The following is a 16,594-nucleotide window of genomic DNA, read 5'->3' as shown; positions in this document are numbered from 1 at the left end:
TTTGAATTTGATTTGAAATTTTGTGGATTTCTCAGTCTTTACGGAGCTTATTTTATGTTATTTATTCTACTACTGATAGTTTTGCGGCGGTAGATCTCGGCAAAAATTGAGTGAAATAATGGAACAACTTTTCGCTAGTAAGTGACTATATAATATACATACGTGTAGTAAACCGATCATTTATGAAATTCACTTAAATTAACTAAATTATATATTTTTTTGTATTTTAGCTTTTATTTATTACTTGTCAAAGAATTTAGATACGTTAATTTGACTTACCTGCTTCAGTAGCGTATCGGATGTTTGTGTTAATAAATACTTATTATAACTTATCTATTTTTATTAGAATTATATATTTTTATAACAATTTTAATAACTACCAACATTTATTCACAACGTAAAATAAAACAACAAATTATTGAGTCTACCCTACATCATAGTTTTACATTTTTTAAATAAAATTAGAACGATACTGATAAACCGGAATTTAAGTCGGCCATATTTGAGGCCCATCGCGGTGTACCTAAGATTTTTGATATGCTCCTTCCTTCTTGATCATATCCCTGGTGCAGTCATTTTATTAGTAATGTTTCCACTATATCGATATATTATCAAATAATGCTTGAAGACAGAAATTTTGAATATATAATACAATGAATTTTGCTTAACAAAAATGAATGGATAAATAAAACTAATACACCTGTCATCTAAATCTTGTATTTTTATTTACCGAATCTCTTCCAGCAAACAATGTACTGAAATTAAAAAAAAATACACGGAAAATTGTTTCCCGCAGATTTATACTTGCCTCTATTTACAATCTAAAATTACAGAAAAATACAACAATAACGAGTATAACACAAGAGTAGCGACTTAACTTTTTTCTCTATAAGACTGGATGATAAAATTATTTTAGTTTTTTACACCAATACTGTATGTGTGTGAAAAATTATGGTAAATATAAATAATTTAATATTATATAATTTTCTTTTACTGGAATAATATCTGTCTCTTAAAATAAGGGGTTTCTTTCATTACTTTTGAGCTTGTGCCTCAAGCTTCTTTTTCAAAGATTCTGGCATTTCTGGGGGTGGGGGACGGGGCATGCGCATAGCCACCTGAAAAAACAAATGGAGGTTAGAACGTTTTGTGTGTAGGTACACTTTGAACAAAAAGTCGAATAATATAGATAAGCTTTGAATAAAAAGATTAAGGAAGGAGCATATCAAAAAACTTTAATCGAAGTGGACCAAAAATGGCCGACTTAAATTAAAAAAGTTAATCTTTTTACTCAAAGGTTTAACATAAAACAATCCTAAGGATTTGTAGGGTTTTGCGTTTTAAAACATATTTTAAAAATTTTTAATTATTAATTTAATATTAATTAATTAATAAGATAATTAAATTATATCAATATTACCTTGAATGCATCATAGATAAACCATTGAAGAGCGGTGAGTGTACCAATCATGACTATCCTTGGTGTGAGGCCCTTCCAGAGACCAGCCATACCCAATTTTTTAGCTGCTTCCAATGCAGTTGATCCCTAAATTATAAATAAATAAATAAATAACCATTTATTACCTAACAGAAATAAGTAAATCTCAATTTAAATTACCAAAAAATAACAATACAAATAAAATAAACTTATGGGCTTGGTGCATTTCAGTTGATTTTAAAAATTCCGAACAAAGCACAATACAGCAGAAATCATGTGAGTAAACAAAGTGCCCATTACATCTTAAAAAGTTAAATAGGAATATACTATGAGAGGATAAATAATAATTTGCAATATTAATGGTAGACTTGTTTTAATGAACTAGTGCATAATTTTTTTATAAACATCTTCTAAAATGATAATAACTTATCTTTAAAAACATTCGTTACAACCGAAATAGCCTTTTTATAATATAATAGAACTTTTTTACTTATTTTTATTTGCAGAATATGCTGTCGAAGTGTCCCGAATACAATTCGGACCACCCTGTATACTAAGGGCTAAAGTTTTGGGTCGAGATTTCCGTATGTAAGAAGAATACAATCGGCACCAGCAAAATAACGTAAATTTTTAAGTGCAAGTTAGAAACTCTTGCACTTTTGGTAAAAATAAGTGGAATTGAGTTGGTGTTTGACAGTGGTCGCGCTATTAGAACTCTGAATTCAAAAATCGAAATCTTGAAACCTATTAAAAATAGTAATTGCTTGTAGGTTTTTTTCAAAAACTTTCTTAATATTTCTGCTGTATTTTCTTCGCAGATATTATGTGAAAATCTTAACAAATAAAGTTACACAATTGCTGGAAATTGCTATGCACTAAAAGTAAAGGACGGGTTTTTTAAAATTTTTGAATGAAAAAAAAAACCTATTGAATTTTTCTCATTTAAACATTTTGTAAAAGATACGAACTTCAAAATAAAAAAAAGTTTCAATATCTAAAGTGGTTCTTGAGTTTTCGAGTTCGTGTTAAAAAGTTGAGTTTTTAAATTATCGCGATTACTGACGTTTTCTCGTTATAAAAAATATGAACACCCTAACGATATCCTTATAATTCCATTTCAGATGCTCAGAAACATATCTAATAATTTTATCTAGTTATCTTTTCCAAAAAAAAAGTCTTTTAAAATTAAGCGGTTTGCGATCGTGATTTTATTTTACTTGATAGGGAAAGGCGTACTGGAGAAATTTGGCAACGCCGCAACAGCACCGTCGCATTTCTCTCGCTCTGACTTAATAAGATCCCTATGCGATTTACTTCCACACATGTAAATACCGACCCAAATGTAAGAGTTGCCAGTACGGTATGATTTAGAATTCGTTTTGCACTCACCTTTTCTTGATTTAGTTTACTGACAACAGTATCAGCAGGATGAGATACGATAGCGCAAAATACACCGGCGATGTAACCAGCGGCGAAAGTAACGACAAGTTGTTCAGGTTTGGAGCATTCAGCCCTAAAAACGAAACACCAATTAAGAATAAGTCACATCAAACACATTTATTTTGTAATAAAAACGAAATATTTCATATTATTTTTGAATTTTTAAGTATTCATTAATAAAATATATGTCGTTATTCTCTCCAAAAAAATCCTATATGGGTATATCGCCGCTGCTAGAAAATCTACAAAATAAAATATTTATTTTTTGTAAACACTGCTGTTTATCCAGTTGAGACTAATTGTCAGCAGTGGCTTACAAATGAACAAATTTGCCTAACGGACAAAAAATGCTTAACGTTTCGGTAAGTTTAAGCAAAACTACGTCGGAAGCAAAAAAATACAAAGAATAAAGAAAAAAATATATTTAAAATATTTAATTCCAACTATTCGAAAATACTTTAATTTTTTTAAAACAGGAACGTCTACAAAAAAGCTTCAAACTTTCTGTATGATTATTTTGAATTTTTACGTATGTTATGTTTATTTATGTTGTGTTCTTTAAAATCAAAGAAGCGATTGCTATACATTACTAACAACTACAGATGCATGAGCAATACATTTATTTTTATTAGATTGTATTAAAAGTCTCTTTTATTTTTCTTTTAGAGGATATCGCTTCTTTTATTATAATGGCGTTTATAGTTTTTTTTTCTTTATTTTTTGCATTTTTTTGCTTCCGACGACGGAAAGAGATAAACTTTCCGAAAAGTTTTTTTGGTCGTTAGACAAATTTGTTCATTTGTAAACCGCTGCTGACAATTAGTCCCCGTTGGATTAACACAGCAGTGTCTACAAAAAAAAACTATTTTATTTTGTAGATTTTCTAGCAGTGGCGAAATACCCATACCCATATAGGATTTTTTTTGGAAAGATGAATCCGCCACATAGGTATAGACATTTTTTATATGTAGTTACACCATATTATTGAAAAAACCTAACCAAAAACTGCTGGTTAATAACAATCGGTGATAATTTTCGCGAGGTCAACCTCTAGGCGTTATTTAATAAAAATTGACAGAAAACTTAAGATTAAAAAAAGGATAACACGTTTCCAGACAGAATTGTAAACTACACACCATTAAAAATCATTTTTTACTTCACATAAAAATCAATTACAATCTTCTTAAGACCAATTGGCAGTAAACGCCATTAAAAAATAAAAGTACTGCCCAAGTATATGACGTCTAGAGATTGACCTAGCCAAAATTATCATCAATTGCCATTCCCAGCTGTTTTTGACGCCTTTTTTGGATTGTAGGGTATTTAGATTCTTACCTGGGTTTTGGAACAACATATTTGTACAACAATTCGACAGTACGCTCGAAGCAGGCGAATTTCATCATGGTGTATGGGATTTGTCTCATCCACAGTGGAACCAAAGATTTGTAGAAACCATTTACACCTGGAACATAAACAATTATTAATATATAACAAAATATTAACGAATTAGCGTTGATTGAAGAAATACGAAGATGCGCAACCTTATGGGCGATTTCGTGGCACAAAAGATGTCCAAGACGTAGCTGACCATACCGTCAGGATGTCCGATATTTAGTATTAGTTTGTCTGATGTCGTTTACAGCGCAGCGGATAAAGAACTCTGTACCGTAGTTCTGCTTTCTGTCGACAGTGGGTGGTTGCCAGAGACAGTGTTGCCAGAACTACGAATTAATCCGTAGATTTAAGGATTTTGAGTACAGTACGTTAATAATACGGATATTCTATATTCAAACAATTTAATAAAATATTGTATGATTAAACAAAGAACGCCGTCAGAGTTGGCTTGGAAATGAAGATCGCTGTTATTTCGTATGTAAAATATTATGATAAATGTTAATAATCGTCATTTTCAAGGCAACTAAATGACTTTTTTCGGTCATACGAAATATTCAGTACCTATATATTTTATTATTTTTGTTGTTTATTCTACGTTTAACACGAATAAATTTTCAGTACATAAACGCGAATTTCTCATCCAAAAATATTTTCGTCAAATATATTACAGATATTACACATTTTAATATGGCAACATTGTCGCTTTTCTTCCTCACCGTCTTCGATATGCCTTCACTGGCCGAATTAGATACAATAAGTGTTTTATGCGTTGGCCGCAGAACGGGTGGTGGCTCCACCGTACAGCACTTAAGATGCAAGGGGAAATCAAATCAGCCTTCGCCCATTAGGTTGCGTATCTTCCCAATTCTTTCAACCAACGGTACTACATTTTATATTAACATATTTTGAATATACAGGGTGTCTAATTCAGGAGGTGTTGCTTTCTCTGATGCTCATCCGAGATCTTTTTAGCGCGTTGCAAAATTGCCGTTAGTTTCTGAGACACGGGGTGATTTGTGAAAAATACATTTTGTGAAAAAATATTCATTTAAACGGTGTTTACACTAGATGCAATTGGATGCAACGCAATTTTTAAAAATGGCATGCAATTCGGTTGCACGCGCAATTTACCGTTTACATAAGGTGCGATAAAATACATGCCATAATTTTAAGAATCTATTGTGCCAACCTAAATAAAATGAATATAACAACTGTTTCATTTATTTTTTTATTTTATCTTCGAGGTATCATTGTGTATGTCTTATTAATGTACAGGTTCCGTTTTTTTCCTTTTCTGAGGTACGGAACCCTAAAAAATGGTACTTGTATGTAAGGTGAAATAGCAAAATTCCATTTAACTAAAATTTTACATTGGAATTTACAAATATATTGATATAGCATTTATTTTTAACACTAGAGAATAGAAAATACATCAAAAGTGTGGTTTTTAAATGCATATATCTCTATAATATTATAGCATTAAATACTATTTTGCTGATGGTTAGTGAATCTGACTTATTTGGCTATTGGTAAACATTTTAATCTATTTTAAATTGTATATTTTCCTTTTTTAAACTTTGATCTATATCTTTTAATGATAAACATGTTTGTATGATATTTCTACAGGATTATTCACCTCATACGACATAGGGTACTGTAGCTACACAACACAGTTTTTTATTTTTTATTTGGGACACTATGTACCTTTTGCAAATAATTTTAAATTGTGGCTTTAGTAGTCCTCCCAACGATCCCATCACAATTACTAAAACTCTAATCATTTGACTATAGTACTCCATGTCAAAAGAACTGAATAACCCTGTATATGTTATTTTTTTATTGCTACTGTTTGACTATTTTTTGTCCAGGCTTAGTATATATTCTATTAGTTTTATTTTTATTTTTGCCTAGCTTTGTTAACAAAAGAAATCTTAGGAACAATGAGACATAGAATGATTGATTGATTAAAAATATTATTATTGAATGTTTACCTTCTTCCCTCATGATTCTGGGCCAAGCTTCTCTCAGGGTGTTGGCAAATCCAGGAGTGGTTTGAATTTTAACTTTTGCCGCTTCCATGGGTGACAGAGCGATATCAGCAAAGAATTCAGCACTGGCAGAAGCACTTAAATATAACCAGGTTCGGTACAAGAAAGCATTTTCTTCACCGATTAGATCAGTATAAAATACCTGTTAAAAATTATTTATAAGTAAAAAAAATGTATTATAATTATTGATATGTTACTACTTACTTTGAATACTTCATAAAGTCCAAATTTACACAACCCTTGCATTGAATAACCAAAGAATGTAGGTGCCCATCCCTTAGCCAATCCCCTGGCACCGTCTTCCCTTAGTGTAACTTGGAAACCTAAAGATTAAAGGTTGTTATTTATAAAATTTATTTAAAAAAACTCCTAAAGAAACGTACCATTGAATACTGACTTATATTTAACTGGATCTACTTGAATACGACATTTTACAAGATCAAGAGGTACTACAGCAGTGTGAGTGATTCCACATGATAGAATACCTATAAAAATTTCAAATTAAATATTTTTTTATGATATATTTAGAGTTTTTTACCTCCAAGACCACAAAGTGCGAAGTAGTGAAGAGAACCGAATTCACAACTGTCTCCTTCGGCTACAGCAGCAGCAGCAATAGTTCTTCCTGCCACTAAGGACTTTACCAGACCTATGAAATGTCAAAAAAATACGTAAAATACAGCTATTTTTTATATAACAGACATTTGTTACCCTGTTGTTCAACTTTAGGTGTTACAGGAACGTTTTCTGCATTATTCTGGCACCATGCCTTTGGAAGGAGTGATAACAGTGACATGGTGTGTGTTTTCTAGGTTCCTGCTAGGGCCTGTAAATTAATACAGTTTGCTTAAAGAATAATTGAATATGAGCTTTATGATGAGTGTATAATAGTTTATAGTTAACAAATCCTCAATTACCTACTAATAAATAAACTGTACCAACAAAAATACATAATAAACTTCTCAAAACCTGTAATAAATTAGAAGATAGAATTCACAATCTTAAAAATTGATTGATATACGACAAAAAGTTCAAACTAATAGATAACCTTCAAATGTCACATATACACGTGATTTAAATCATTAAATATTATACCTTTTAACCAATAGCTTTTTAAAAAAATATTCTGTATTAAATTGCATTTTTGTTATATTAAATAACGCCTAAAAATCAGGTAATACATAGTGAAACCCTCGTGATATATTGTATTATGTAAACTGAAGCATATCTATAATTTAATTAAATATATACATTATATTATGCATAATAGCTTACATAAGCCATTTTTATCTAAAATATTCATTTTTTCTGATTGAAACCCTATTTTTATATATTATTACGTAAGATATAATGGAATATTTGCCAAAAATTGCATTTATTAACTGGTTACATAAGTCGACTTTTTGGAAAAAAACTTTACAATTACACGAATTGGGAACAATACTATTTAAAATTAAATACATAAAAATATTCAGAAAAGAAAGTATTACACAATTAAGGATAATAAATGTTTGGATTAATAAACCTATGCATATTAATTTTAAATAATAACTCACCGTAAATATGGCTGTACAGCTCGACCACCCAAAAAAGTGTAAAGTAAACCAAGGTCGCTGCAGGTTCTTGTCAAATTTAGATTACGTATCACGTGAAGTTGTGTACAAAAAAATGGGTGTATCGCCAACGATGTCAATGACAGAATAAAGCAGGGATGGGGGTGTACGTAAATAAGGTTTTTTACGTTACATAATATTCTACACAGAATATTTTAACAAATAATTTTTACCAGCAGCGGCTACCGAAATTTGTCATTGACAAATCGTTAAAATTTGAATAGTGTTTTCAAGTTAACTGTCACAAAGTAAAATGTTTTCGTCATTATTTACCGCTGTTGGACGATTATTTGCTGAGGAAAGTCCTCCTCCAGATGTTGGAGATCCCCTGGATTTTGAATCAGGACCGTTTTTGGATTGCGCTATATCTTGGGTTTATGTAAGTACTATTTGCCTACAATTTAATTATTTTTGTCAATTTCGTTACATTTTAGATGTTTAAAAAATTTCTAATACCCAAGGAGTACAGGATGAAATTTGGCTGTATGCGATGTGCGTCTATTTGTGACAAGAAACGGAAAAAATGTAAAACATGAATAATAAAATTTCAAATACTAAACGGTCATAAACATTTTTTTATTTATAATCACCTATTATAAAAATAGGCGATTGCTTTTTGAAAAATATTGTGAGCTTCTTTCAAAAGAAATCCATGATATATTAATATAATTTCATTGTATAAAAGTAAACTTAAACCATACTTAAACATTAACACCTAATTAATAAATAATTTAGTTTGTCGTTTAAGTTAATTGAATATTTTTTTCTTGAATGAATTATTGAAAAAAAATCAAAGATTTGTGGACTAGTTTTTACCTTGTTCAACTGCATTGTTTTATTCAAAATAGTGAATATTAAGTAAAAGGTTGTCTGGAACTACACTATATTGCTTGTTTAATAAATCTAATCAGGTTAAAAAATAAATTTAAAATACACTTCTGCCGCGTCTTTTTAAAACGATATAAATTGGCAGAAAAATAAAGCCCATCCCTAATTGTGATTTTCTTCTATGGTTCAATATGCGGTACATTTTATCTACGATCCAAGAAAAGTAGATCTAATAAACTAATGTCATTATTAAATGTCTTTTAAAAAATAGGCAACAAAAATGGCTGGTAAAAGGGCAAAACTTCGCGAAAAACGCGAAAAATTAAATATAACAAACCTAAAAGAGGTAGATATACTTTGTCCGATTTGCAGAACGATAATTATTGAGCCGGTGCTTCTTCCCTGTAACCATGCCTTCTGTAAGCAGTGTTTTGATGGGGCTATGGAGAACACAAATTTGGTTTGTCCCCTCTGCAGAGTCCGAGTTGGTTCATGGTATAGAAAAGCCAAGAAAAACGGGGAATTGGTAGATAAGTCCTTTTGGGATGCTATTAAAATACAGTATCCCAGAGAAATTCAAAATAAGTACAATGGAATTGATAACAGTATAGAGGAAGGTAAGATATAATGTTAAGTTAAATATATAGTGTATCATCATCTCCAGCCTATTAAACCATTTCCAATTACGGTGTAGCCTCCCGTGCTTCCCGTACATACTGTTGCCTCTTGTTGGCCATGTAGGTTCAAGTTATCCTGGCTAATTTCCTAATGTCATGGTCCCATCTCAGGTTTAGTCTTCTTCTAGGTCTCTTAATTACTCGTGGGTACCATGCTATAATTATTCTGGTTTATCTGTTGTCCGTTCTTCTTGCCAGGTGTCCTGCCCATTGCCACTTGAGTGATTTGATTCTGTGGATGAAATCTATTTCCTGGGTCTTTAGTCATATCCACTCTATTTTTTGACGGTCTTTTTTTGTTATTTCCAACATATTTTGTTCCATTGGGCATTGTGTAACCTGCAGTTTCCTTATGATGTTGGTTTTAACTGTTCAGGTTTTGCAAGCATAGTTCATGATTCATGGCAGTACATTGATCAAATGTTTTCTTCTTTATATAAAGTGGCATTCTATATTTGAATAAGATGAGTTTTGCACATAAGTACTCCGTGCTAACTTAATTCTTCTGTTGAGTTCTGGTAGTACTGTGTATTAGTAGTCTATTAATACTTAACTAGTATATATGCAATAACGTATATAATATATTGTAGATAAACCATTGATAAGGATAGCAGCACCTGGTGAGATTCGTAAGGAATACGAACTGCAACTAAAGCAACAAAAAACAGAGGAAGCGGAAATACAAAAACATCGTGATATAGAAGAAGAGAAAGCCAGTAAAGCTCTAATTAGGCAACTCAAAGAGGAAGAGGAGGATCTGAAAAGACTTGAACAAGAAAGAATAAGGTAGAATTTAAAATCTGATTAATGGGTCCTATAAAAGTGCTTCAGGCATCTGTAGGTCATAATAAAAAACTTAGGAATTTTGTTTTGTTTGATATAAATAAATAAATGAAAAAAATATATTATTTTCCAACCTTTTTTAAGAAAATTATTAAAAATATAATATTGTAATCTTAAGTCATACAACATATTCAAAATTCCAAGCCAAACTTTATGAAATATAAAATAAATTTTCTTTTTTTTTTAAATGGAACACACTGTATTTTTGTTAGATAAGGAACTAAAAATTGAACATTTTTTGTATTTAAAGTATTTTAAAGTTTTTAACGGTTTTGCAGATATTTGCTGTGTATTGTTACATATCCCTCTTTCAACAGTAAAATACAGACAAATAATATCATTAGGTGACTTTGATAAAAAAAGTTAATGTTAATTTTTTATTTTGTAAATGCGGTAGCGCGGAGCGGCGCAGCCGCTGTGAACGCACCTTAAAGTGATCTGAAAGGAAGGCAAAAATGCAATAATATAAAGGGTGTTCCATTTGCACTTAGAAACAAAATTCCTAAGATTTTTATTGTAGAGGAGCTACAGATATTCACTGTTGCATGACCCTGTATAAATATTTTTAACTGTAATTCTTATTTAGAATGGATGAAGAATTAGCAAAACAATTATCAAAAGAACAAATTCCTTCAACTTCGAAGTTAACCAAAAAGACAACACAGAAATTTGAACCAAGCAAGGGCAAGTTTATAAAAAACAACAATATGAAGCTCTATAACAGGTCTACAGACCACGACTATCAGATAAAAGAAAAAAAGGAGCATATAAGAAGACTTGAACAAGAAAAATTGAGGTAAAATTCAAATAGCTTTACAAAAATCTAATACAGGATGTCTCAAATTAGGCTTTCACCAGTGGAAGACTTCAGATTGATCTTATCTTCAGATTGATTATTATCACTATATCTCACCGTCACAGCACAGATTAGGTATCTTATAAGTATACAGATAAAAATCTTGTCCTTAATTCGTGGTATGAAAATTGTTTTTTATGACGATGTGCAAACGAGTCAAATTTCCTGTGCGCAAAATTAAACTCGCGTAAAATAACAAACAGCGTAATAGAGAGATATCGCGAATAGCGTGCATGGACGTTAATAAGGCCAGGTGTTATTTCCTTTACGTGAGGTGGTATTAACTCTCTTCATTTATAGTTATCGGATCGGAAAGAATTCTGATCGCGTCGCGTCCGCTATTTAAACTTAACCTAACTTTGAATTTAAAACTTTGAAATTGTTTTGTTTACTAGGTATTTTAAAACTAAAGGGCTAAAGTGCTTATTTCCAGTGCTTTATTGTTCAACGTCTGCCAGTGGGTTTAGGGCAACAAGCAACAAATTCTCTTAGAAGGGCTAAGTCGTCATCTGCTGTAAACCTAAGACTCTTTATAGGTTCTTTAGTATTGGAAGAGGTGGAATCCATATTTTGAGCCATATTTATTTAATTAAAACTAATCCCAGCAAAAACTAAAGCAATAATTCAAAACAATTCAAACATAACCTAAAATAAAAGATCTCGCCGGCCGGCTCCGGTTGTCAAATACCCGCACATGCCCATTTAAGCAATTTTTAAACGTTATCAGAGGTTATTTAGAAAGAGCGCTTGGTGTAATTGATCCGCAAATTACGTCAGGCGGTAACGTTATTAGCGGGTGTTGCGTTAAAAATTCACTCGCGCATATCGTAACCATGATAAGGTACGCGTAAATACTGGATGACGCTATTCGGTTTTCCGATATCTCTCTAATAACTGTGCCGGTCAGGCGGTGTGCACAATTTTAGAGGCCATAAGTGGGCGTGCTATGTGCGCAAACTAGTTACCTAACTAGTGCCCGATTTCGAAAATTGGAACCACGAAAAACAATAAAGAAAAAACAAAGATTATAATCTGTATAATCTGTGGTCACAGAATAGATAGCGCGCGCGCACGTATTACTGTTTTAACACTTATAGAATTTAAAGAAAATACCCAGAAAAAGCTTGTAAAGAGGAAAACAGCTTTAAGTATACAAAAGTTTGTACATCTACTCGGATTTTATACATTTTCTACTTAATATTCTACATATTTGACATTTTCTACTCACTTTTCTACATGCACGTAGAAAATTAATTTTCTACCTGTCTTACCCAACCCTGGTTATGTGGTGAGAGTCCAATTTGAAACACGAAGTATTAATATTTTTAACTGTAATTCTTGTTTAGATTGCAGAAGGCATTATCCAAAGAAATTCAATCCCCTTCAACATCAAAACTGAGCAAAAATACGCCTAGAAAATCCGGACCTATGGACAGTTTTGTAGAAAAGAAAAGCTTTAAGCACTATACCTTACCTAAAGACCAAGATATCCTTCAAATAAATAAAAATAACGGGAGTACAAGTAGAACAGTTAGTCCAAACAATCTCTCAACAAAACCCTACACTTGTCAAGTGTTGTACATCGATCAAAGTCCTACCCAAAGGAAATCTTACATAGATGCAAATAAGAAGAAATCTCTGTATGAAAGTCTCTATGAAAATATCTATGAGAAAAGTTTACAATATCTTGCTCAACACAAACGCAGGAGTAAAGAGACTGTGAGTAGGGATAACAGTGATGTTATTGACCAGGAATGTAATTTTTACTTTAAACCAATTGACTATGAAGAGAACAGTGTACAGGAGCCGAAGAATAACTTACCTTTAAGAGTACCTTGCAAGAAAGTCAATGTTACAGACAAGACAGACCAAGGAATAATTATGTAAGTCAGTTTTTTTAATTCTCTTATTATATACAGGGTAGCGCCTCTACATATAACGCCTCTCATACATAGCATAGGTTCTAAGGAGAACGGCTGTTTGTAAACGCTGTTGACAAAATTTTCTCGCGAACCACTCGTTAGATTCTGATGATTTTTTATTAATTGTAAATTAATTCCTTCTTAACGGATGCTACGTCAGAAATTTTTATTCCGAATTTTGAGTATATACAGGGCACAACAATAAGAGGAACTTTTTTGCCCGAATTTTGTAACACCCTGTAGGGTGCAGCAGCTGTAGCAGCTATTGCTAAATCAAATCATATTGTAGCCTCATCTTTTGTGAGCATTTTGTTTTTTTAATCACGACATTATCTCTGTTAGTTTTGGAGATAATCTTTGTTAGTATTGGAATATCTCTGTTAGTATTGGACTTTAAAACAAACGCCTCGAAAAAGCAAAACCGCGATTCATCCGTGAAAGGAACTTTAGTCCATTGCTCAATATCCCAATTCACTTGTAAACGCGCAAACACTGACTGAAGACGTGCTCGACGTCTTGGAAGTAGCTGGGGACCTGTGGCAGGCCTCCTTGCAGACAAGCTGTTTTCTTTTAATCTTCATCGGATTGTTCTCTCACTGATTTGAGTTCTACGCACGGCTTGTAGCAGATGTTGATTCTGAAACGCTGTAATTCTACGATTTCGTGAAGTATTCAGGACAATAAAGCGGTCGTCAGTTGCATTTGTTTTCCGTTTTCTTTCTGAACCCACTCGCCTGGTATGAAATTTGCCGTTTCCATATATCGATTCCAGGCATCCTGGACTGTTTCCATCTTCGGCCATCCTCAATTAAAGCCACAATTACTGTGCTCCATTTGCTGTCCTCCATTCACGCAGTTGTGCAGCTCTGAACTGTTCATGAACGCGATACTCTCACTCCATTCAATTACTGTCCTCCATTCACGCAGTTGTGCAGCTCTGATCTGTTCATGAACGCGATACTCTCACTCCATTCAATTACTGTCCTCCATTCACGCAGTTGTGCAGCTGTGAACTGTTCAAGAATGCGATACTCTCACTCCGTTCAATTGAGTCATAAAGTTCAGAACTGTTCCGCGCCATATGGAGGCACCAGGCTATCGCGCACAGCTCCTTTCAGAACCGTTCTGAGTAGCTCAGGGCGTAAAGCTCTGGAACTTGAAATTCGCGAATGGAGGGCTGCAATTCACGCAGTTGTGCAGCTCTGAACTGTTCAAGAACGCGATACTCTCACTCCATTCAATTGAGTCATAAAGTTCAGAACTGTTCCGCGCCATATGGAGGCACCAGGCTATCGCGCACAGCTCCTTTCAGAACCGTTCTGAGTAGACCGGCGTAAAGCTCTGGAACTTGAAATTCGCGAATGGAGGACAGCAAATAAGAGCAACATCCGTCACAGATAATGGCATTTTTTAATTTGACAACCGTTGTTGTCATATTGCAGATTGCGAATACTCATAAATCCGTTTTCATGATCCGTTTTCGTATATATCGCCTTGATTATTTATACATAAAACTTTCTGCCTGCGAAGCATTTTTCCGAGACGTTCGTTTTCAAGCAACGTATTTCCAATACAAACAGAGATAATGTCGTTATTAAAAAAAAATGGATGCTCACAAAAGATGAGGCTACAATGTGATCACAAAAATGTGATTTGATTTAGCAATAGCTACTACAGCTGTTGAACCCTACAGGGCGTTACAAAATTCGGGCAAAAAACTTCGTCTTATTGTTGTGCCCTGAATATGCTCAAAATAAATTCGGAATAAAAATTTCTGACGTAGCATTCGTTAAGAAGGAATTAATTTACAATTAAAAAAAATCATTAAAATCAAATGAGTTGTTCGCGAGAAATCTAACTTTGAAATTGGGACTAGTTTTTAGTGGCCGATTTTTTTTGCCGGTGAGTTTATACAATTTTTTTTTATTTTTTGGACAAAATATTTTTTTTTTATGATATTCCTTGTATACCGAACGGCTCTAGTATGGCAAGCTGTACCTTGCTACTCCCAAGGAGTTAAACGGGAGGATAATACGGGAGCTATTGATATTATTAATAGCGATATTAGTAATTCAATAATTTTACAAATACAACCCCGTGGATAAAAATTACTGTTGTGTGTCCCATAAAAATTTATTTATATTGCAAAACAACGTTTTCCGGGTCAGCTAGTTTAATATGTTTATTTAAATATTTTTTTAGGCCGCCATGTGGAAATGTAGTTGACATTTACACTGAAAACGCATCGGCTTTTGCAAAAACTTTGCCTGTAATTAAGGATAATAATAAAGTTGAAGTTAGCAGGCTTGTACCAGCACCAGAAACTAATTTCTATGGATTCAGCAATACTGATATTAGTAGTTCCCTTGCAAGCTGTGATAATGTTTCTAAGTGGATTTCAAATACTACAAAGTCTTTTTTTAATAATAAAGCAAGAGTTAAAGTTACAAATTTTCCTACCCATGAAAAAGAAATGGCCATAGATATAAAAAATCACAAGATCAAAAGAGAAATGGAAAGAATACAGCCTAGTATAGTTAATAATTCGTTAGATTCCTCTAATTCAGTACAAAGAAACTCAGACTTTAGTCATAATCCTACAAAGAAAATGAAATGTTCAAATACTAATGCTAAATTACCAGTAGTTGATAAAGAGATATACGTAGATATACCTAAACTCAAAATATCTATAACGGATGCATATTCAGACAAACTAATGAAATGTTCAAATACTAATGCTAAATTACCAGTAGTTGATAAAGAGATATACGTAGATATACCTAAACTCAAAATATCTATGACGGATGCATATTCAGACAAACTGAGTCCAGAAATCAAAACTTTAAACAGCAATGCTGTAAAGGAACGTTTTAACAAAGAATCTCGAAGAGTCGATAGTTTTATAAGTACTAAACAAATACAAATGCAAGAAGAATCGGATTTCGAGCTTGCAAAAAAACTTCAAGCTGAATTCGACATGATTCAGACACCGTTAAGAACAAGAAGAGGAACAAAACGTCAGATAACTCTAGACGAAATGTTGCTGGTCTAGAGTTTAGAATTTTTCTGGTATTTTTATTTTTTTAATTCGATTTTTCAAGGAATTGTTTCTGATTTTATTTTTTCAAAGTTGTATTATAAAAATATAATTATTGTGACATATTTAGTTGGTAATATTTATTTTTTTAAAATAATTTTGGTTTTAAAAAGAGTTGCTTAGATATTGTAAAGAATTATGTATAGGTATATTATACTTTTGGTTATAAGTAACTACCTATGATGTATACATGTATGTATAACTCAAATGTATTAAGCTACATTATTTTTGTATAGTGTATAGAAAAATTTGGTTTTCTATTATGTCTTTGAACATTGATGTTTATTTGTTTTATTTTTCTAAATAAAGAGTTGTTTATATAAACATAATGACTATTTCTTGTAGATTATAAATATTAAGACTTGATTCTAAGTAAATTTATACCGGTTGTTTCTCAAAAGTGGCTCGCCCCTATAATTTTTATATTTCTTCAGATA

The 16,594-nt window shown here is 32.2% G+C and overlaps 2 protein-coding genes across 2 annotated transcripts; one reads left to right on the top strand and one right to left on the bottom strand.

Moving 5' to 3' along the window:
* Positions 1-701: 701 nt before the first annotated feature.
* On the bottom strand, positions 702-7,998 carry LOC115879892 (phosphate carrier protein, mitochondrial). Its single transcript, XM_030896969.1, has 10 exons — positions 7,878-7,998; positions 7,033-7,147; positions 6,860-6,970; positions 6,705-6,806; positions 6,526-6,644; positions 6,265-6,463; positions 4,214-4,340; positions 2,828-2,951; positions 1,421-1,546; positions 702-1,118 (listed from the first exon to the last, which is right to left on the bottom strand). The coding sequence occupies exons 2-10, from the start codon at positions 7,115-7,117 to the stop codon at positions 1,035-1,037; spliced, it is 1,077 nt and encodes a 358-aa protein (XP_030752829.1). The 5' UTR covers positions 7,118-7,147; positions 7,878-7,998; the 3' UTR covers positions 702-1,034.
* Positions 7,999-9,007: 1,009 nt separating this feature from the next.
* LOC115879814 (E3 ubiquitin-protein ligase RNF168-like) lies at positions 9,008-16,481 on the top strand. The gene is made up of 5 exons (XM_030896848.1): positions 9,008-9,379; positions 10,030-10,225; positions 10,869-11,078; positions 12,485-13,021; positions 15,263-16,481. The coding sequence occupies exons 1-5, from the start codon at positions 9,043-9,045 to the stop codon at positions 16,110-16,112; spliced, it is 2,130 nt and encodes a 709-aa protein (XP_030752708.1). The 5' UTR covers positions 9,008-9,042; the 3' UTR covers positions 16,113-16,481.
* The last annotated feature ends 113 nt before the right edge of the window (positions 16,482-16,594 follow it).

Source organism: Sitophilus oryzae, unplaced genomic scaffold (assembly GCF_002938485.1).
Source record: "Sitophilus oryzae breed Bouriz unplaced genomic scaffold, Soryzae_2.0 scaffold_1000_pilon_pilon, whole genome shotgun sequence".
NCBI lineage: Eukaryota > Metazoa > Arthropoda > Insecta > Coleoptera > Curculionidae > Sitophilus > Sitophilus oryzae.
The sequence above is the reverse complement of the archived record's forward strand: the minus strand, read 5'-3'. Positions and strand labels throughout refer to the sequence as shown.